The sequence below is a fragment of the Anomaloglossus baeobatrachus genome, chromosome 6 (assembly GCF_048569485.1).
Source record: "Anomaloglossus baeobatrachus isolate aAnoBae1 chromosome 6, aAnoBae1.hap1, whole genome shotgun sequence".
Classification (NCBI taxonomy): Eukaryota; Metazoa; Chordata; class Amphibia; order Anura; family Aromobatidae; genus Anomaloglossus; species Anomaloglossus baeobatrachus.
Genome location: NC_134358.1, coordinates 400,361,762 through 400,383,919, shown reverse-complemented (window position 1 = coordinate 400,383,919; position 22,158 = coordinate 400,361,762). Strand labels below are relative to the sequence as shown.

The 22,158-nt window shown below is 43.9% G+C and overlaps 1 protein-coding gene across 2 annotated transcripts in view; it reads right to left on the bottom strand.

The window, feature by feature from the left end:
* Positions 1 to 22,158, bottom strand: part of ELMO1 (engulfment and cell motility 1) — a 512,012-nt gene that overhangs the window by 247,971 nt on the left and 241,883 nt on the right. For both annotated transcript variants that reach the window (XM_075315126.1, XM_075315127.1), the window contains 2 exons: positions 13,827 to 13,931; positions 4,041 to 4,149 (listed from right to left, as the gene is read on the bottom strand). In XM_075315126.1, the coding sequence (XP_075171241.1) occupies positions 4,041 to 4,149; positions 13,827 to 13,931 (214 nt within the window). The remainder of the gene's footprint in view (positions 1 to 4,040; positions 4,150 to 13,826; positions 13,932 to 22,158) is intronic.

Below are 22,158 nucleotides of genomic sequence, written 5' to 3'. Positions count from 1 at the left end.
GCTGTATCCAACTCTTCCAGCTGCCCTGATGCCGGGTGGCTCGCCGGGTAATAATGGGGTTAGGGCTAGCTGTATAGCTGGCCCTAAGCCCGAAATTCATGGTGTCACGCCAATATTAGACATGGCCACCATGAATTTCTAGTAAAGATAAAAAAAAAAACACAACACACAGAAAAATAATTTATTAGAAATAAAACACAACACAATTAGTGACTCCATCTTTATTGAAATAAAGAACCCCCCTCCTCCGCAGTAATCCTGGGTCAGGGTCCCGCGCCGTCCAATCCGGATCCAATATCATCTGATCGGTTTGCTGGAAGGCAAAGCGATCAGATGATGTGTCAGGATCAAGAGCCTGAATCACATGACACATCAGCTGATTGTATAAAAGCCGGTTATACAATCAGCTGATGCATCGGTGCAAAAAAATAAAAATAAATAAATAATACTCACTTATGTGCTAATTACCGGCAGCTCCTGCAGCGATGGGGCGGGAGTCTGATCCTGTCCGATCGCTGCAGCAGCTGCCGGTAATCAGGGATGAAGTCTCCTGACGCATCCGCTGATACCGGCCGGGCGCCCGCGTCACCGCGATACTTCCGATCACCTGATGCGTCAGGTGACTGCATCAGGTGATCCATCGCCAGGTCCTGCATCCATCGGAGTTTTCCCGGCCATCTGCACACAGCCGGAGCAGTGATACCGTGAGAGGAGATGGGAGCGGGCATGGCACCGGGAGGCTGCAGACAGGTGAGTATAACTTTTTTTTTTTTTCTACTGTTAACTTTTGTTTTCGCAGCTGCTTCCACCTCCTGCCTGTACATGGCGCCGCACGGCAGCATACATGCACAGGACGGGAGGTGGAAGCGGCGGTGATGGTACCGGGAGGATTCACGCTTCTGTATATACTGACAGAAGGAATCCTCTTCCTGTACACGTCACTTTACTACCCACCTCCTGCGTTTATAGCTGCGTTTTTGGTCTTAGAAACGCACCAAAACGCACCTATTTGCGTTTCTCATTGCGTCTTTCAACATCCCATTGAACTCAATGGATGAAAAGCGCAGTGAAAAACGCGGGAATAATTGACATTCTGCGTTTTTGTGGCACCACAAAAACGCAGCTGAAAAAAAACAGATGTGTGCGGACAGCAAAAATGAAAACTCATAGACTTTGCTGGGGAAGCAAAGTCCTGCAGTTTTGAGGCCAAAAACGCACCCGAAAAATGCGCAAAAACGCCGCGAAAAACGCACTGTGCGCACATAGCCTTATACAGTAAATGGAGTCTCAATTTCAAATTTACCATAGCCTAAATGGGGTATTCCAATCTCCAACACCCTATACCAATATGTGTGTGTTTCAATATTTTTATTACATAACAATCATAGAATTTTAAACACTCTTATGTAAATATATCCAAAAGTAGATAAGTAATCATAAAGATGTTTAACCATTGAAATTTAAGGGGAAGGATATTGTGAGGGAGGGAAAAAAAATGAGGAAAAAGTCTTTTATTGGGGGAATTTTGGATATATATATATATGGAAAACCACGGGGGGGGGGGGATGGGAGAACAGACAGGATTAAACTATTTACAAAGATTGTATGAGACTAGTGAATATTGATGACTTGCAGAAGTTGACACCAATAACATTTTCTATTGCTTACAATAACAAGCATAGAATGAAAAAGTAAAAAGAGAAAAAGAAGAAAGAAAAAAAAAAAGCGGGGAGGGAAGGGGTTCATCCCATTTACGTTGAGGCATTACTGATGTTTGTAGGCCATAAACTCCATCTTTTGTAGTATGAACCAAAAAGATTATTGTATATTGCATACTTTCTCTGATATTCTTGGTGTTTATTCATGAGCTGAATTATTTCAGACGTGGTGGGGATAACATTACTTCCTCAGTTACGGTTAAAAGTTGCTTAATAATCAGAAAGATATGTATAACTATGGGAACTAAGGCAGGGTCAGTGTCCTCCAAATCTAGAGACAGAAGGACCATTTGTTGGTAAACTAATTCTTTGAAGTAGATATTCGATTCAAGAGGTTGTTGATCTCTGACCACGTTTCCAATTTTAGGACAATCCCAGAGGATATGCAATAGGCTACCCTTATGTCCACATCCTCTCCAACAATCAGGAGTGTTTGATTTATCAAATTTGTTTAAACGTACTGGAGTAAGATACCATCTTGATAACGTTTTGTAAAAGGTTTCATGCAAGATAGTGGAGATGGTGGAGGAGTACGTAGCTTTTAGGCAGTTTTGCAACTTCTCATTAGAGAAACACATCTTTAAATTCTTCTCCGATCTTTCCTTGTAGGTTTGCTTACAAAATATATAGTCATCATTTAAGAATCTATATATAGGATTAGTACTCCAGATGCTTTGCTTCTCTAAGTAGCAGAATAGGGTACTAATAAAGTCCGGGAGGGGGTAGTTAGTGTTTAGGATTTTCCGGAGGGAGGTCCTCAGAGAAACTAGGAACTTAAAATCAGAGTCAGGTATATCATATTTTATTTTAATGACTAAGCATGAGATGAAATCTCTGCCGTTGTGTGTGTCTTTTATTAGTTTTAGGCCTAAAGTATTCCATGTTTAAGGAATAGTCTCATTTGTCATTAAGGCAAGGAATTTTAGGGGGTAATTACTGATTTGTTCAAATTTGGGTTTTTGCTTGGTAAAGTTTTTCCAGATTGATATAGTGGATGCAATTGTAGGGGAGTTTGGGAGAAGTAGCTTAGGGTTTATGATATGAAGTAGGATAAGGGATCGCAGGGAGGAGTAGTTATTGAGGGATAATTCCAAATCGAGCCATGGGAGGATATGAATGTTTAATATCCAATGTATGCTGTGTTTGATGATATTAGTCTTATAGTAACATTATGTTGGGTAAGCTGAACTCACCTCTTTTGTGTTTTGTCAGTGTATTCTTGGCAATTCTTGGCTTTTTCTTGTCCCAGATGAGCTCATTCAAGAGACTTTGTAATTTGTATAGATAATTTAATGGGATTGTAAAAAATCGTAGGTAATACAATCATCTTGAATGCCATAAGTTTTCCCAACCAGATTATATTGTTCTTGGGCATTTCTGTAATCTTTCTCTGAGTAATATTGACAAGGTCCTCCATATTTATTTCCACAAAAGCATCCAGGTTATCAGCAATTTTGATCCCTAAATAGGCAAACGAGTTTTCTTACCAAGTAAAAGAGGAAACTTTTTTAATGAGACTAATAGTACTCATTTTAAGAAAAATGGGAAGAATTTTAAATTTATTGTTGTTTAATTTATAAAAGGAGGCCTTTGAATATTCATTTAGAATTTTTGGGGTTTCTATGATAGAGTTTAGGGGGTCCGAGAGGGAAAGAATAATGTCATCCGCAAAAAGTCCAATTTTATGATGGCGGTTACCTGTCTTTATACCTAAAATGTTGGGATTAATTTTGCAAGGGGTTCTGTAGCCAGGACGAAAAGGAGGGGAGAAAGGGGGCATCCTTGTCTGGTACTATTTGTAATTGAGTAAGGGTTTGATAAGTGATTATTGGTGTATATTTTTGCAGTGGGATTAGAATAGAGGGACAAAATGGTTTTAACAATTTTTTTGTCAAATCTAAATTTCTATAAAGCCAATTCCAAATATTTCCAATTGATTCGATCAAAAGCCTTCTCGGTGTCCAATGCCACCCTATACCAATATGTAGTAGGTGTAGTACTACTAATATTAGCAAATACCTCCAATTAGATATGCAGTATAGTTCTCCTGATATAGCAATATCTCTTACCTCATGTGCAGGACATTACAGCATAGGTATTCATGGGTACATCCACTCCTATAGTGACAGTTAGTTATAACCATAGATACCCAAGCTTCAATGCCCTGCACATGAAGAGGCTATATCAGGAGAACTATACTACATTTCTAATTGTAGGCTTTTGCTAATATTATTATGCCTACTACATACAGGGATAGGATTTTTAAAGACTGCATGAAAAATAAGAGTCACTTATGACAAGGACAAAAGAAAGGGTACTCACGTAGCTCCCCGACTTTGAGGATTTCACAAAGCATCTTTGTAAGTTCAATGCTACTCCGACCAAAGGGACATTCATGCTTGTCTTCCCGACTGCTGTTTTCTAAGACAATCTGTAATGAAAGCAACCATCATAAGGATCATAGTACGTGTGGAACTTCTAGGGTACTATAATAATGCTCATGGTATTTAATCACAGCACTACGGCTCACATCTAAAGCTCTGCAGATACCTGTAAAGATGATTCCCACCAGAGTGCCACACTTCTGTGTAAAGGATAGCTGCTAGGACATCCAGCTTAAATTAACTGTAACTCCACCGTCAGTCAACTGGCGGCTGAACACGGCTCAGACCTTTTATTAAGTGGAGGCCTTTGATGCAATAACCTCATACACCAGATATGAAGTATAGGCCTGTGTGTGTAATTGGCAAAACACTTCCAGCTACATGACTTAAGCGCGTACAATTTACACTGCAGATACAATTCACTTCCAGCAATAACTGCCACAATATGGAAGGAGAGATAAGCAGAGAAATACAAAAGATAACTAAAATAAATGAAACACATTGGGCTAGCGCACATGCAATTCCGGTAACGGTAAATGACCCTGACTACAGCCTTATTACTTATGCAGAATACACAGTGTATCCCCTACTTTAAATGAAAATACACACGCTCCGATGCAGCTCATAGGCTCGCTATTATTAGATCATGAAAAGACCTTTGTATGTGACGTTCCTCAGTCATCCTCAGAAAGCAGAACACAGCCTATTTTTATTGATGCTCTCCAGCTATAAATGCACCCTCTAGCTTTTCTGCAGCTCAAAAAGCTTCACTTAGATTGAAAGGTAACTGCGGGAGTTCAATGCTAGTTACAGAAGGGAAAAATACTATAGCAAAATGCCATTGCTATGTGCTGCTCACACCAGGCATTGGAAGAACAATGATGTGCATTTCAATCCTGCCGATAAAATGCTTAACTTAGACCTCAGGGAAAATCTTCAATATGTTGTTATGAGGATGACTTTCACACACCTACAAGTCAAGGTGGATTAGTCAAATTGACACCTACATATACTGATATTACACAAACCAGATTATATTCAATAATTGGAAAGTACTTATAAACTCCGACAGTGCCCTCCATCACACCCCTAAATTAGGGAGGGGGGGGATTCAGGCTATTGTGTAAATGCACAAAAGCTTTTATAGACGGCATAGCATCAAGGATGTGTTGGAGTCACTAGAAAACTGAGTGTGATTTCAACTAAATACAATGGACAGATGGATGCCACCATGAAAACATCCGAACTGGGAAAACAAATGAGGCCAATAGCTCAGTACAGACTGGAATATGTGTCGTAGTGATGACACCTGTTACTGGTGTGTCACGTGAGACAGAAAGTCATGTGGCTTCTGGCCATAGAAGGACACAGCATCTTGCTGTGCAGAATGCTTTCTGAATTTTCCTTGGTCCTGCTATCAGTATTCATTGGTATAGGTAGCTTTACTGCTGGATTCATCTCTCTCCCTTTTGGACCCAGCAGGAGCTCGACTTCCACCCAGCTGCTGATCATCAGTATTCCCTTGGCGTTTAAAAACCCGTTCCTCCCTTTGGACTGTGCTGGTGATATTTTCAGTTCCTTCAATCCAAGGTTGCAAGTAGGTGGCTTGTACTCCTCTGTGGTATTGTTGCTGAAAGCTTTGCTGAACTTCTAAGTCATCTAATGATAAGTAGTTCATGCTTCTCCCCCCTCGTGTGCCCCCCTTGTGTCTTCTATAGTTGTTTAGTGGGGTTGACAAAGAGCTCATCCCATCTGTTCCCCATGTAAGATGGTGGTCGAGTCCCTACCCCTGAAGACACCAAATATGTTCTTAAATATATATATGCATATGTGATAAGGTGTAATGTTATGTAGTATAAAATGTAGGATGCTTAATAAGGTATTATAAGAGTTATAGGTATGTAGGTGAAAGGTAAAATCTGCCCGGTGACAGGTGACAGTTGAGATTCTAGGATTAGCCAATAGGGAAAGAGCTACTGCTGAGGGAGAGAAACGGTTGCTGTGAAAACGTCAGTTAGGGCCCAGCCTGTGACAGGAACAGACCTCAGGTCTGAGGAGCAGCAGAGGCGCATGACATGGGTGTCCTGAAGAGAGGGAGACCATTACATAGAATAGTGTGACAAAGGAAAAGAGGGAACAACTGAGAAAGAGGAGATTACCATGACATGGAGTTATGTAGTGGAGCTGGGTCAGTGCACTGACCAAAGGAACAAGTGACAGAGAGACGGGGCCTGGTGCAAGAAAGAGCAGGACAAGGAACAAAGTGAATATCTTAAGCAACTGTTCCTAAGACGTCTTCAGTAGCTTATAGCTCAGTCCAGCCATATTGGCAATATCCCTCTAGGAGGGAAAAGATGTGGAACTGCTTGAGGAGAAGGATGACTTCCAAAGACTGTGATGTAGTACTTGGCTGGGGAGGCTGGAAAAAAAAAAGGACTTATGGAGGCTGGAACAGCTAAAGTGAAGAATGTGTGCTTAATGATCCTCTGTGATATTGATATGTTCAAAAAGATTTGCGTCTGCCATCTTATGTACGTTGTTGTTACCAAGTTAATGTTCAGTAAAACGGTTTCTTATAAACTTCTGGTCTCCCTCAATGAACTGTGCACCATCTGGTCCTGGCCAGCCAAAACAACTGGCAACATGCGGCCTGCCAATGCATATAGCCTCTGGAGTGAAACACCAAACACCCAGCCATTACCTCCATTTTCATGTAGCGTACCGGGGTGCAGCAGACGATTGCCTCGCCCACGACTACCACCACGTGCCACGTTACACTTGGCGTAGTCGGCAGGATTGGGCCTTGATTCAAGAAAACCAGCTCAAAGTTGGGAAGGTTCAATCCACTGTGAAACCTGCAACCATTCTGTGGTTAAACATGGTGCCGGGCATAGGAACTAAGATGGTGGACGATGGCGCAGGCCCAAAAGACCTCGCCCATCCTGGGCGGAAACAGAGTGAAAGTGCGCCAAGGTCCGTGCAACCCTTCAAAGGCTATGCCTGTAGGAGGAGGAAATGTAACTAAAGGTGTCGGCCCATGTTGAACATTGCCTGCCCAAGAAGAGAATGGCGGAAGAAGAGACCCCGCCCATCACACCAAGTGGATAGAGAATGTAATGCGGCTCTAAAGAAAAAAGCAACTGAGCCGGAAGAAGCTCCACCCTGGAATAGGAGGACTAAGGCAGGAAAACGCCTTCAGCAGAGCAGGATAGCGTCATTGCTGGTGAGCATGCAGGAGATAGAAGGAGTTGGTATGCTGAAGTCCATGTTGCACCCATTGTGCCCTAGGATGGAGGAACATAAGTCCAGGACTCTTGTTGGCCATAGATGCCTAAAAGTTTGGTTTGCTTTTTTTTCCCCCTTGTTTACTCCACTGCTGGATTAAAGGACTGTGTGCTGTGAGTGTTTTTTTACACCCTTCACCATGGACTTTGCCGGTCCAGCCTGGACTCTGTCCCTATTGCCCCCATGGACTCAACCAGCCCCTGATATGGGCTCTGCCCGGTTCATTCTGGACTCTGCCCCCATGGGCTTTGCCAATGTTTGGGGACAGTAGGGTGGAAGCCTATCACTCTCCTCAGGTTGACGACAGGAGGACTGTTGTTGAGGGGCAGGGGAGGAGAGGAAACAGATGACGATGTGCCTGCAGAGTCTATAGCTTGAGACTTTGCCCCATTTTCAAGTTTCAAGGAAGTACTGCAATATGTGAGCCCTTGCACTTTTGGGCTATTGATAAATGTTTAATTACTGTGCCCTCAGCTTGTGCTAGAAGGGTGAACATGACTATGGCCTACGGCTTACTTCTTTAAAAGAACTTGGACACTTGTTTTAGGGTCCCAATCCAGTGGGACTAGATTCGTACCGATCCGAAAGCGGGGAGGACCCCTCTTCAGTACCGAGAATAGAGAGTGTCATTTTAAGCGTTTCTGTATGCCTGTTTGGTGTCTTACACGTCCAGACATGGTCGGGGATGGCCATGCTCAAGAGGGGAGGAATGTAAAATGGTGGTCAAGTTCCTACCCCTGACACCAAATATGCAAATGGGTTATTATATATATATATATATACTAGAAGGTGGCCCGATTCTACGCATCGGGTATTCTAGAATTTACGTATTGTGTAGTTCATGTATGATTTTTGTTTTATATATATATATATATATATATATATATATATATATATATATATATATATATATATATATATATATATATATATATATATATATATATATATATATATATATATATATATATATATATATATATATATATAGATGTTGTTGTGTGTAGTTACCAAGTGTTTGTGTAGGGCGCTGTACATGTTCTGAGTGTCGCGGGGGGTGAGAGCGGTGTTGTATGTGTGTTGCGTGTGTTGCGTTGTTTGTGGAGCGCTGTGTGTCTGTAGCGTTGTGTGTGTGTGTGTTGTGCGGTTTGTGTGTGTGTGGTGTGTTTTGGGGGGAGGTATGTTTTGAGCAATGTGTGTGTTGTGCAGCATGTGCTTATATTTGTGTGTGCAGCGTTGTCTGTGTGTGTGGGTGTCTGTGTAGGGCGTTGTTTGTGATTCCTAGTGTGTGTGTGTTGTGCAGTGCGCGTGTGTGTGTGTGTTGGGGGGAGGTGTGCACCTCCCATCGTGCTCCATCCCCCATGCTGCGCACCCCCCATCGTGCTGCATCCCCCATGCTGCGCACTCCCAAACGTGCTCCATCCGCCATGCTGCGCACTCCCAAACGTGGTCCATCCGCCATGCTGCGCACTCCCAAACGTGCTCCATCCGCCATGCTGCGCACTCCCAAACGTGCTCCATCCGCCATGCTGCGCACTCCCAAACGTTCTCCATCCGCCATGCTGCGCACTCCCAAACGTGCTCCATCCGCCATGCTGCGCACTCCCAAACGTGCTCCATCCGCCATGCTGCGCACTCCCAAACGTGGTCCATCCGCAATGCTGCGCACTCCCAAACGTGCTCCATCCGCCATGCTGCGCACTCCCAAACGTGCTCCATCCGCCATGCTGCGCACTCCCAAACGTGCTCCATCCGCCATACTGCGCACTCCCCATCGTGCACCATCCGGCATGCTGCGCACTCCCAAACGTGCTCCATCAGTCATGCTGCGCACTCCCAAAAGTGCTCCATCCGTCATGCTGCGCACTCCCAAACGTGCTCCATCCGCCATGCTGCGCACTCCCAAACGTGCTCCATCCGCCATGCTGCGCACCCCCCATCATGCTCCATCCGCTTGGGAGTGCGCAGCATGCCGGATGGTGCACGATGGGGAGTGCGCAGTATGGCGGATGGAGCACGTTTGGGAGTGCGCAGTATGGCGGATGGAGCACGTTTGGGAGTGCGCAGCATGGCGGATGGACCACGTTTGGGAGTGCGCAGCATGGCGGATGGACCACGTTTGGGAGTGCGCAGCATGGCGGATGGACCACGTTTGGGAGTGCGCAGCATGGCGGATGGACCACGTTTGGGAGTGCGCAGCATGGCGGATGGAGCACGTTTGGGAGTGCGCAGCATGGCGGATGGAGCACGTTTGGGAGTGCACAGCATGGCGGATGGAGCACGATGGGGGGTGCGCAGCATGGCGGATGGAGCACGTTTGGGAGTGCGCAGCATGGTGGATGGAGCACTTTTGGGAGTGTGCAGCATGGCGGATAGAGCACTTTTGGGAGTGTGCAGCATGGCGGATGGAGCACGTTTGGGAGTGCGCAGCATGGGGGATGGAGCACGTTTGGGAGTGTGCAGCATGGCGGATAGAGCACGATGGGGAGTGCGCAGTATGGCGGATGGAGCACGTTTGGGAGTGCGCAGCATGGCGGATGGAGCACGTTTGGGAGTGTGCAGCATGGCGGATAGAGCACGATGGGGAGTGCGCAGCATGGCGGATGGAGCACGTTTGGGAGTGTGCAGCATGGGGGATGCAGCACGATGGGGAGTGCGCAGTATGGCGGATGGAGCACGTTTGCTCAGCCTCTCTCCTTCCAGCCTCCCTCAGCATCAGCCTCCCCCTCCCAGCCTTCCCCAAGATCAGCCTCTCTGCTCCCAGCCTCCTCCAGCACGCCGTGCTCCTCTGCCGACACTCACCCACACCCGATCGCATCCACTCACCGACACAACCGATCGCATCCACTCACCCACACAACCGATCGCATCCACTCACACACACAACCGATCGCATGCACTCACACACACAACCGATCGCATCCACTCACACACACAACCGATCGCATCCACTCACACACACCCGATCGCATACACTCACACACACAGACACTGACGATATTGCACATACGCGCTGATACTCACAACATCCGGGGATATCACATGCTTCTGGCCATGTGATCCTCCGTCAGGTCCTGGAAGCTCACAACACAATATCGCCGCCGAGAAGCAAGCGATATCCCAGGATGTTGTGAGTATTTGGATGCGATGTGATGTGTGAGGTGTGTGTGAGTGTGATCTGATTTGTGTGTGTGTGTGTGTGCTGTTATGTTATGTATGTTCCGCAGCTGCAGGACCTTGATGTGTGGATGCGATGTGATGTGTGTGTGAGGTGTGTGTGAGGTGTGTGTGAGCCGGTGTACACTGGTAACTATGATACACATCGGGTAACTAAGGGACCTTAGTTACCCGATGTGTATAATGGTTACCAGCTTTCACGGCCTCCGTTAAGATCCCAGCATCGCAAGGTTATGTGTGGCGCTGCCGGGATCCTGACGGAGCCGGTGTAGAAGCAAGCGATATCCCAGCATGTTGTGATGTGTGAGGTGTGTGTGGATGTGATGTGTGAGGTGTGTGTGAGAGTGAGTGTGATCTGATGTGTGTGTGTGTACTCACCTGGGAATCGGAGCCCCGTGTCAGTTGGGCCACAGCGAGCGTGCATTGCGTGAGGGGGGCGGGGCCTGCAGAGAGCCGGGGCGAGAGGCCAATCCGTGTGGGGGGGCGGGGCCATGGCGAGCCCAGCGGCCAATCAGCTTTGTGTCACCGTAAGGACACAATTTCGGAGCATGACAGACAGACAGACAGACAGACAGACAGACAGACAGACAGACAGACAGACAGACAGACAGAATAAGGCAATTATATATATAGATATATATATATATATAGTGTTACGTAGTATATAATGTAGGATGCTCAATAAGGTATTATTAAAGTTAAATTTGCCCAGTGACAGTTGGGATTCTAAGATTAGCCAATAGGGGAGGAGTTAGTGCTGTGAGAGAGAATCTGTTTCTGTGGAAATGTCAGTTAGGGCCCAGCCTCTGACAGGAACAGACCTCAGGTCTAAGGAGCAGCAGAGCCGCATGACATGGGTGTCCTGAAGAGAGGGAGACCATTACATAGAATGGTGTGACAAAGGAAAAGAGGGAACAACTGAGAAAGAGAAGGAGATTACCATGACATGGAGTTATGCAGTGGAGCTGGGTCAGCGCACTGACCAAAGGAACAAGTGACAGAGAGAGAGACGGGGCCTGGTGCAAGAAAGAGCAGGACAAGGAACAAAGTGAATATCTTAAGCAACTGTTCCTGAGACGTCTTCAGTAGCTTATAGCTCAGTCCAGCCATATTGGCAATATCCCTCTAGGAGGGAAAAGACGTGGAACTGCGTGAGGAGATGTAGGACTTCCAAGGACTGTGATGTAGTACTAGGCTGGGTAGTGCTGGGAAGAAAAAGACTTATGGAGGTTGGAACAGCTTAAGTGACGAATGTGTGCTTAATGATCCTCTGTGATATTGAAATGTGCAAGAAGATTTGTGTCCGCCATCTTATGTACATTGTTGTTACCAAGTTAATGTTCAGTAAAACAAAGTTCTTTATTAACTTCTGGTCTCCCTCACTGAACTGTGAATCATCTGGGCCTGGCCAGCCAAAACCGTCGGCAACATGAGACCTGCCAATGCCTATAGCCTCCGGAGTGAAACACCAAACACTCAGCCAGGACCTCCATTTTCATGTAGCGTGCCGGGGTGCAGCAGACGATTGCCTCGCCCACAACTACCACCCGCACCATATTACACTTCTTTAGGGCTCAGCATTAGGGAAACCTAGGGTCAAGTATCAGGCTCGGCGCATAAGCGGAACCTATCTAGGGTGGTGAGGGACCCCAGGGACCAGCAGTAGGTTCGGTCAGGGGTCACCATCTTCCCTTTCCCTAGACACAGAGTTTCCCTTTCCTTTCTCTGTCCGCTTGGTACTTCCCTGTACCTAGGGTGACACCACTGTGCTGTCTTATGCAGAATGACGGCGCACTGGAACCAGTTCAGGTTGGATGGACAAGCAATCCATTTGGGTAAGACACTTGTAGCTGTGTTGTACAGAATTAGAAGAATAAAAGCTTCCCTATATTGGCATAAAAGGAATATCTACAAAATTGTGCACACAATAACAGTTCTTGTATTTACTATGATGTTAACCATTGCCTCCCTTCTCTTGCTGGATGTGTAAAAAGATTGTGACAGAAGAAAGTGATTGGCTTGACATGTGATTTAGTGCATAAATGATCAGCAATGCCATTTTAGAATTTTTTAATCATGTAATCAGGTGCCTCATGAGGATGGGTGGGTCACATTTCCCATTCAAATTACTAAACAAGATGAATAAGAAATAGATTCCAAACCTCTAGGAGGCCTATAGTCCCTAAGATTTACGATGAAAAAAGTATTTTAGGAATTATGGAGACAAGTGAAATGAAAGGACACTGCTTAACGCTATTCATTAATGTGAGGTTAGTAGGATTTTGCAACAAAAGTTTACATATTTTCTTTTTATTTTTTTTTTAATTTAAATCTGTATTGAATTATATGCTAATGACATGCACAACAGTAACCACCCCACAAAAAAAAATATATCAGGTTAGGGCAAAATTGAGGATTGAGCTTAAAGCGAACCTGTCACTTTACATGTGACATGTCAAAAGTCCCTTTCTAACCAGCCCTGTACAACATCATTCTCTAAAATCAACGAGTGAAAAAAAGCTTGTATTATCTCCATTTTTCGGATGCAAATTAGGTCTTCGACTAGTCGATGGGGCGTGGTTTTCTTCTTCTTTCCATGTTATCATGCCCCTGTAGCTGTGAAAACCATTTGTGTGAGACAGTGTCATCACCAACTAATGGAAATCTCGTGCATGCGCACGACTCATTTCAGCCACATCAGTGTGCCTCAGAAGCTGAGTGTACGCATGCCGACATCCTTAGGTGCACAGTGGATGACCAGAAGTTCAGAAGATGGCTCAAGGAAAGTTTTATTCTAGAGAGTGATGTTATACAGGGCTGGTTAGGAAGGGAATTTGGACAAGTAAATGTAGATGCTGCTGGCTTAGAGGGAAGGAGGGACCCTACAAGTTAAGTCCAGCATGCCACATATTTCAATACAAAAAAAAAAAGAAAAAAAGTCTTATCACTAAAAAAATATATCTTACTTGAATAGAGCAAACTGTAATATAAGATAGTCGATAGCCAATGGCAATGCAGTTTGTGGAAAGAATTGAACAGAAGGGTCTCATTTGCACCAATTGTTTGACTGAGATACGCCGCTGCCAGAAGAGTCTAGCCGCAGCTACCTCATAGGGAACACAGAGGCGCTTTCCCATGCATTTCTCTATACAGTAGAGTCTGGAGAGATCATTCAGTCAACAGCTATCCAGTGTGTAAAGGAGCCTTAATCAAAAATACTGGCAATCTGTATAATAACTAGAAAAGATACTAAGATCCGTACCCGAATATAGGCGTCCTGATGATGCTTGGCAAAGTATAGCATGTTGTCAAGGGCCAACATCCCTGGAGGAGTGTGGGTAAAATCCAGCGCAGGATTTACATTGTTCTGCAAAAGATTTACATTCGTTAAACATTGGGAGAACCACATTTAAGTTCAAGTTTACACAAAATGTTTTTTGTTTTTTTTTACTCAGAATTTCTGCATAATTATATACATGATAAATGGTAGTAAGACATCTTCAGTTCCCTCCGACTAAACATCACATTTATATTTCACTTAGCCTTATCGTCCTTTGGGCTTTATGCCAAATCATTATTTTTATTTTTACTTTTATATTGTTGCATTTGAGGTGCCGTAACTTTTTCATTTCTTCACTAAACTAGTCGTATGAGGATTTTTTTTGTTTTTCAAGGTGAGTTGTATTTCTCAGTGGCATCATTTTTGGGTACATATAATTTAGTTACAAACTTTTGGTAACTTTATAGGGACAAATATAAACAAAACAGCAATGACAACCCATCCAATCCACACAGGCAAAGAAGTCAAACCATAGATGTCCAAAAATTATGTGTAATAATGAGAAATGACAAGGAAAAAGCTTACTGAAATGTATTTAATACTTGGTACAAAAGCCTTTGATGATGATGACAGGTTCAAGAAGTATGAAGAAACTAGTCACATGCATTGCTCAGGTGTGATTTTGGCCCCATCACACAAGCATTTAAAGTTGAATGCAACTATTTGATCACTGCTTACTTTTTTTTACTACAGGCTGTTACAAATGTGGTGACACCCAATATATGTGTAATTTTTGTGGGCATTTGTTGTTTTGTTATAATAAGGCAATATGGCATGTTATTATAAGGCAAGTGAGTATTTTGCATATATAATTTTTCTGTAGATTTTCTAACTTCAAGCTGTATAATTTTGAATGCTTATTGGATGAAGCATCAGGTGATGTGTATTTGTGAGGGAGAATGTGATCTAAGGATATCAGCACTTTTATCAAAGAAATCAGAATTATTAGGGAGACTGTTTTCCTAAGGTAAAATAGTCCAGAAAAGAGATATTTAGCGGACTCTGAAAGTAAAAAATTGTTAAATGTCTGACAAAGGGATGCAGCAGTCTTGAAATTGCTCAAATGTTGGAGTGTGATCACAGAAATCAAACGTTTAGTTGGAAGGAGTCAATAGGCTGGCAAAAAACGTGTTAGGAAAAAAAGGCACATATTAAGGCTAGTTTCACACATCCGTCATTTCGCCGGACTGGTGGTTCCAGTTCACTCCAGTACAGTATGATACAGTACAATGGCAGTGCGGCAACTTCCGGGTCACATTATCCGGTCACATCACAGCATGTGAGCGGAGCTTGTCACGCTGCCATTGTACTGTATCATACTGTACTGTAGTGCGTCGGAACCGCCAATCCGGCGAAAACACGGATGTGTGAAACTAGCCTAAAGGAGATGTCTGGGACTTCACCATTGATTACCTATCCACAGAATATGTCATCAATGTCAGATTGGTGGGGGTCCGACACCAGGCACCCCCTGCTGAACAGATTTTTCCTGATGCCACTGCTTGCGGTAACCATTCAGTTGCAGAGCTGCACAGCACAGCTCCATCAATGGAATAGTGGCCACTGCCAGGTTCCACATATCCGCCCCCTATTGATTGAAATAGGGGGTGGATATGCAATATCAAGCTGTGGCCACTATACAGATAATGGAGAAGTTCCAGTCAGGGAAGGCACAGTGAACAGCTGATTGGCAGGGGTGCCATGTGGAACACCCTTAAGGCCACTTCACACATAACGAGATCGCTAACGACATCGTTGCTACGTCACAGCTTCTGTGACGAAACAACGACTTCACCAGTGATCTCGTTATGTTTGACACGAACCAACGATCCGCCCCCTGCTGTGAGATCGTTGGTCGTTGCTGAATGTCCTGGGCCTTTTTGGCTCGTTGGAGTCCTGCTGGGCAGGATGGATCTGTATGTTTGACACCTACCAGCAATCTTGTTAACGACCTAGATGAGAACTTAAAGTGTGACACGTAGGCGTGTAGTTGCGTCACCTTTTCCGCGCCCCCTCTGCATCAATTGGTTGGCGCTGAGAACAGTACTGCGGTCTGATTGGGTATCGTTTCATCCTTTGTTCCTTTTTGAGCCTTGCTTTGAGGATAGAACCTTCGACTACACCCGGATTAATTCGTACTTTGTTCCCGATTGATTGCTTGCTTTTCGGATCAAAGCTGAAGTCGCAGGTTCTATCCTCAAAGCAAGGCTCAAAAAGGGACAAAGGATGAAGCGATACAAAGTTGCCTTCTAGGCCGGCCGCCTAATCAGAACGCAGTTTTGGCCACCAATCGGAGCGGAGGGGTGTGGAAAAGGTGACGCATATGCACGCCTACGTGGCTTACAGCGTCAAACACTACGCCCCTATTCGAGGTCGGAATCGTTACATAGCTGCTGTGTGACAGGGTCCCAACGACCAACGAGATACAGGTCGCTGCATCATTACTAAAGTCGTTGGGAAAATGACTGTGTGACATCACACCAACGATCTCACCAACGATTTAACAACGATCTGGAAACTGTGACGTAGTAACGATCTCGTTAACGATCTCGTTATGTGTGACTGGACCTTTACCGATCAGACACTGATGACCTATTCAAAGGATAGGTCATCATTACTAAAGTCCTGCCCTTAGGCTGACTGTCAATAATACACTGGAAGACATAAGTAGTGCAATTTCTCATGTAAGTGATCCAAAGGCTGCATACTCAAGTCCCCCTTGTGGTACTAAAATACTGAAAAAGATGAATTATAAAAAAAGTCATTCATGTGTCAACAATTTTTCCTGTAAGCAAAAAATTATGATTTTCAATGTTGCTTTTAATCCAATTAACATTCATGTTTGGTCAGTGTTTCACTTTTTGATCAGTTTCATCAGTAGTTTTTTGTTTGAAAAAATAAATTCCAAATATTCTCCCACCCACTACAATAACAATGGATGACACTGTTTGCAAATGATTACTCCCATGCACTGTAGTCTACGCAGCCTATGTACAACTCTCCAGTGTTATTAAGTTGTAAAACATTGTATAGCAATGCCAGAATTGCTCTTTCTTCATATGATGTAAACAAATAATCCGAAAGTTGTGTAGCTCAAAATAGTACCAATAACAACTACATCTTGTCATTAAAGAAAAACCTCGAATAGCTTCGCTGAAAGAGTGAAAAAAATGTAAAGCAAAATTTTACAATGCAAAACCCCCAATGGTGAAACAGTTTTAAAAAACTTCAGAGATGAAAGTATTCAAAATTGGTGTTAGGGCGTTTGTTACATTTTTACAAAGGAACATGGGACCCACAATTTGTTACACACTTTCTCCCAAATGTGGTGATAAACTGCATGTGGTCGGTCAAACTATTGCTTTGGCACAATTCAGAGCTTGAAAGGGAAGGAGTGACATTTAATTTTTGGAGCGTAAATTTGGCTGGAATAGCTAGATGCTTCAAAAATTTTTAGAATGTTATGTGAGAATAAAAATTACATTTTTCCAAACATGTTCTTTTAGCCCCATATTTTTTATTTATTTAAAGGGGATAATGGGTGAAACACTTTGTTATGTAATAACGCAGAGTTTGTATTATCAGAAACTGTACAACTTAAGGAAAACATAAATATCAGTCAGAGGCAGTTCCTCATCAATGAAACATTTCTTGGACAGGAACATCCCAAAAAGCTTCTCCTATCCTTTGCCATATTAAATACAGACCACACATAGAGCAAATTCATGTAATGCAGGGTTCTCAAACTCGGCTGGGTGTATGGGCCGCACAGAGGAAAAAAAATAATTTGGGGGGCCGCATTCTTTGCAGGAGAAAGTGACATTTTTATTGGTACCATATATAATATATATATATATATATATATTTTTTTTTTTTTACACCTTAGGATCACTGAATTTGAACATTTTCACTTGTTCATTATAGCAAACGTGCACATTCTTTGTTTAAATATAAACATTTTTTTTTTTTACATTTTATTCCTTTTTTGTAACTAATAGTCTTACAATTAGCACTATATAGAAATTTTGACCAACATCTTTTAGTAATGTTCCCCATATTATTGTAACGTGCCCATCCTTGTCCCCTTGTAGTATTGTGCCCCATCCCACAGTAATGTGCTCATCCTTGTCCCCTTGTAGTATTGTACCCCATCCTAGTCCCCATCCCACAGTAATGTGCTCATCCTTGTCCCCATCCTAAAGTAATGTTCCCCATCCTTGTCCCCATTTTGTAGTAATGTGTTCATCCTTATCCCCATCTTGTAGTAATGTGTTCATCCTTGTCCCCATCCTATAGTAATGTCCCCAATCTATGGTAATGTGTCCATCCTTGTCCCCCATCTTATAGTAATGTTCCCCATCCTTGTCCCCTTGTAGCAATGTCCCCATCCTATAGTACTGTCCCCATTCTATAGTAATGTGCCCATCCTTTAGTAATGTGCCAACCTTTTCCCCACCCTATAGTAATGTCCCCAGCATTATCCCTATTCTATAGTAATGTTTCCCATCCTTGTCCCCTTGTAGTAATGTCCCTATCCTACAGTAATGTGCCCACCTTGTCCCCATCCTGTAGTACTGTGCCCATCCTAGTCCCCATCCTATAGTCATGTGTCCATCCTAGTCCCTATCCTATAGTAATGTGCCCATCCTAGTCCCTATCCTATAGTAATGTGCCCATCCTAGTCCCTATCCTATAGTAATGTCCACATACTATAGTAATAATGTCCCCATCCAATAGTATTGTGCCCATCCTTGTAATGTCCCCATCCTATAGTAATGTCCCCAGCCTTATCCCCATCTCATAGTAATGTTCGCACTTTGTCCCCATCCTGTAGTAATGGGTCAGCAGCTGCCCACACCTTCCACAGACGCTGGCGTGAAACTGAGGGGAGTGGTCTGCGGCCCCAGATCCACAGTGATTGGAGAGATCGGTCACAAGGCCGATCAGAGCTGGGGGCGGGTGAAACACAGGTCACCCAGCTCCAGCCAATGATCAGGGCTACAGCTTTCAATGTTTCAGCGATTTTCAATGGCTGAAACATTAGTGGCTGTGATTGGCTGAGCGGCGTTCGTCAGCCAATCACAGCCTCCGTAGGTCTGGGGAGGAGACACCACCCCTCCTGAGGTCCCCTCCTCCCCGAATCTAAGGTATTTGCAGCGATCGTAGCCACCGAGGCTGCGATTTCGCCATGACGTACTGAGTACGTCATGGGTCCTTAAGTACCAGGGAGCCATAACGTACCCAGTACGTCATAGGTCGCTAAGGGGTTAACGTCCAACAAACAAACACACACACACACACCATTCTTCTCACCTGTCCCGCGCTCCCTCCGCTGCCTCATCTCTGCTTCGTGCGGCCCCCAGGCCCGTGCCCTTGTTACTATCGCGGCAGGTGCAGGGGCCGCAGCCACTGTCAGTGATTTATGTCAGATGATTGTATTGCCGATGCGAGAGCGCAGCCCCAGCAACACATTCATCTGAAAGTGCAGACAGTGGCTGCGGCCCCTGCACCTGCTGCGATAGTGAACAGGGGCATGGGCCTGGGGGCCGCACGAACTACCCTGAGGGGCCGCATGCGGCCCGCGGCCCGTGTGTTTGAGACCCCTGATGTAATGTATGTTGTTTTCATTGATCCATGAACTTGTATTGGAATTTTTCTTCCGTTAAAAAAAAAAACAACAAAAAAACGGATAAGTTTTGCACAGACATGTGACCAGCCTCATAGAATACAATGGGTACTTGTCCTATCCATAATAAAAAAAAACAAAAAAAAAACAAAAAACAATGGATAGACTACATTTGTACAGTACAAATGTCTGATTGTGACCTAAAAATATGTAAAAACCCTTGGACAAATGGATTTGCCCCGTGGTTTTATATAGTCCTGATGGATGACTTGACTCACCATCTCCTTCTAGCTTTCAATGTAGTCTTGAAGACAAAGTTTCTCCATGCAATAACTATTGAAACATATTACAGTAATCCCTAAGCTAGGAAAGGATGCCTTGTCTTACAGTAATTATAGACCCATTTCCTTTATTTACATTGACGTGCAATTATTCTTCAAGGCCATAGGACGAAAACTGCAACTAATGGTGTAACTAGAGTCCCACCAGCATATTGGTAAGATGTAAGGCCCCAATCCTGTAATAATTTCTCCCGTCCTGGTCCTCATGTGATAAAAGTCCCGGTCCTTTAATAATGCCCTCCATATGGTCTCCTATTTTGTAATAATATCTCTCCCGTCCTGGAATAATGTTAACCATACTGGCTCCAATCCTGTTATAATGTCTCATGTCCTGTAATGATGTCCCCAATCCTGTAAAATTGTCCCCATCCTGACACCCAACCTACTATAATGTCCTCCATAATGTCCCCTATCCTGTATTAATGTCCCCCGTTCTGTCCCTTTCTTGTAATAATATCACCAGTCCTTTCCACTATTCTGTAATAATGGCCCCCATCCTATGCCCAATCCTGTAATAATGTGGCCCATCTCGTGTCATATCTTGTAATAGTCTCGTTTTCCCTGTCCGCGATCCAGTACTAATGTCCACCATCCTATATTAATGTCCCTAATCTTGTAATAATGTTTCTCATCCTAGCAGGAAATTTATTTTTAATGTGTTGAACAAAAGATTCTGTCCCCACTCCTACAGAATGAAGAATCTTGTTCCTACTCCATAGCCTGCGCAAGGGGGCGGCGTATGGCAGTAGCGTCATGCGCCACCTGTGATGGATACACCAACATCAACTGCCGACCTCGGATTAGTAGACAGTGGCTCTCTGTGCTGCAAGACATTTCAGCTATAACTGGCACTAGAATCAGTAGGCCCCCTGATTCAATGGGTTTGATTACACCCTCTGCGACTGTGATTGTTACATCCCTGATTGCAGCCATTAATCTCATCCCTTATCATACAGAGAGGGTAGGTTTTGTCCAAAAATGTCTCTGTACGGCTGAAGATGTCTCTGTACGGCTGAGGATGTCTTTGCATGGCTAAGCCGGTCTCTCGGGGGCTCCCTGTGTATCTTGATGCTGAAAAATTGTTTGACAGAGCCTATTTGGTGCTCCTAGAAGCAGATCGGCATAGGTTCTCAGATGAAAAAGTGGGTGATGGGTTTATACAAATAACCACAACTTGCAATAGTGAGAGAAAAGATAGTTATTGGCTCTTTTAACACTAGAAGTCCCAGAGAGGGGTCATTTAATATTTCTACCTTTGGAACCCAGAGACGGGTCGAATGACCTGAGGGATTTTGGCTAACATCCTATAATCACTGTCTTTTGTTCTGTAATTAAGGCCATTACTGTCGCACTACAGGAGGTTGTTGTTTTCCATTTAGTTTCTAGTTAGTTCTATTCAGTTTATTGTATTTGTCATTTGACCCGCTTTCGGGACTTCAGGGGGGAGCTCGAAATTTCTGGGACTTCTAGTATTAAAGGTCCGTAAAAGCATCACATAGCACTATCCTCTCTCTTTGCTGCTTTAAATTTGGGTCATGGAATCTCTTGCAAATGCCCTTAGGAAATATAGCTCTGTTAAGGAAAAGGATTAACGGGGTGGTAAACACATTTTCTGTTTGCCGATATTCTTCTAATTTATCTATCCTGCAAAAATGTGGGTGTTTCGGTTGTCATTATTAAAGGGAATCTGTCACCATGTTTTTGCTACCTCATCTGAGAGCAACATAATGTAGGAAAAAGAGCCTTTGATTCCAATGATGTATCACTTAATTTACAGAGTGTAGCAGTTTTGACACAATCACAGTTCTTAGATGTAGCAGAGCCCAGTAAGCTAACCCTGCCCACACCAAAGCTTAGTATGTAAATTGTCTATTGACAGTGAGCTGCTTATCAGAGGAGAGGGTGTGTGGGTTGGTCTAGCAGACCTAGTTTGGACAGTGATAACATCATGGTGATAAAATCGTCAATGTAAGTAAGCAACAGCACACAGCCTAATATGTGACACATGACATCACTGAATTCAGTAGCTTAACCTCTACCTCATGCTGTCCTCAGATTACATAGCAAAAACCTGCTGACAGACTTCTGTTAAAGAGATCAAGGAGTTTAGTGAGGTTAGTAACTGCAAGAAAAATGTTCAGAAATCTGACATCAAACAAACATTTTTCCATATAATGAGGTCCAATGGCTCTAATCTGCTTATCTTTAAGAATACAGAGGTCCTATCTAAAATACCTACCGGTTAAACTAATATCAGACCTTAGTGAAAACCTCATCCTCAACTACA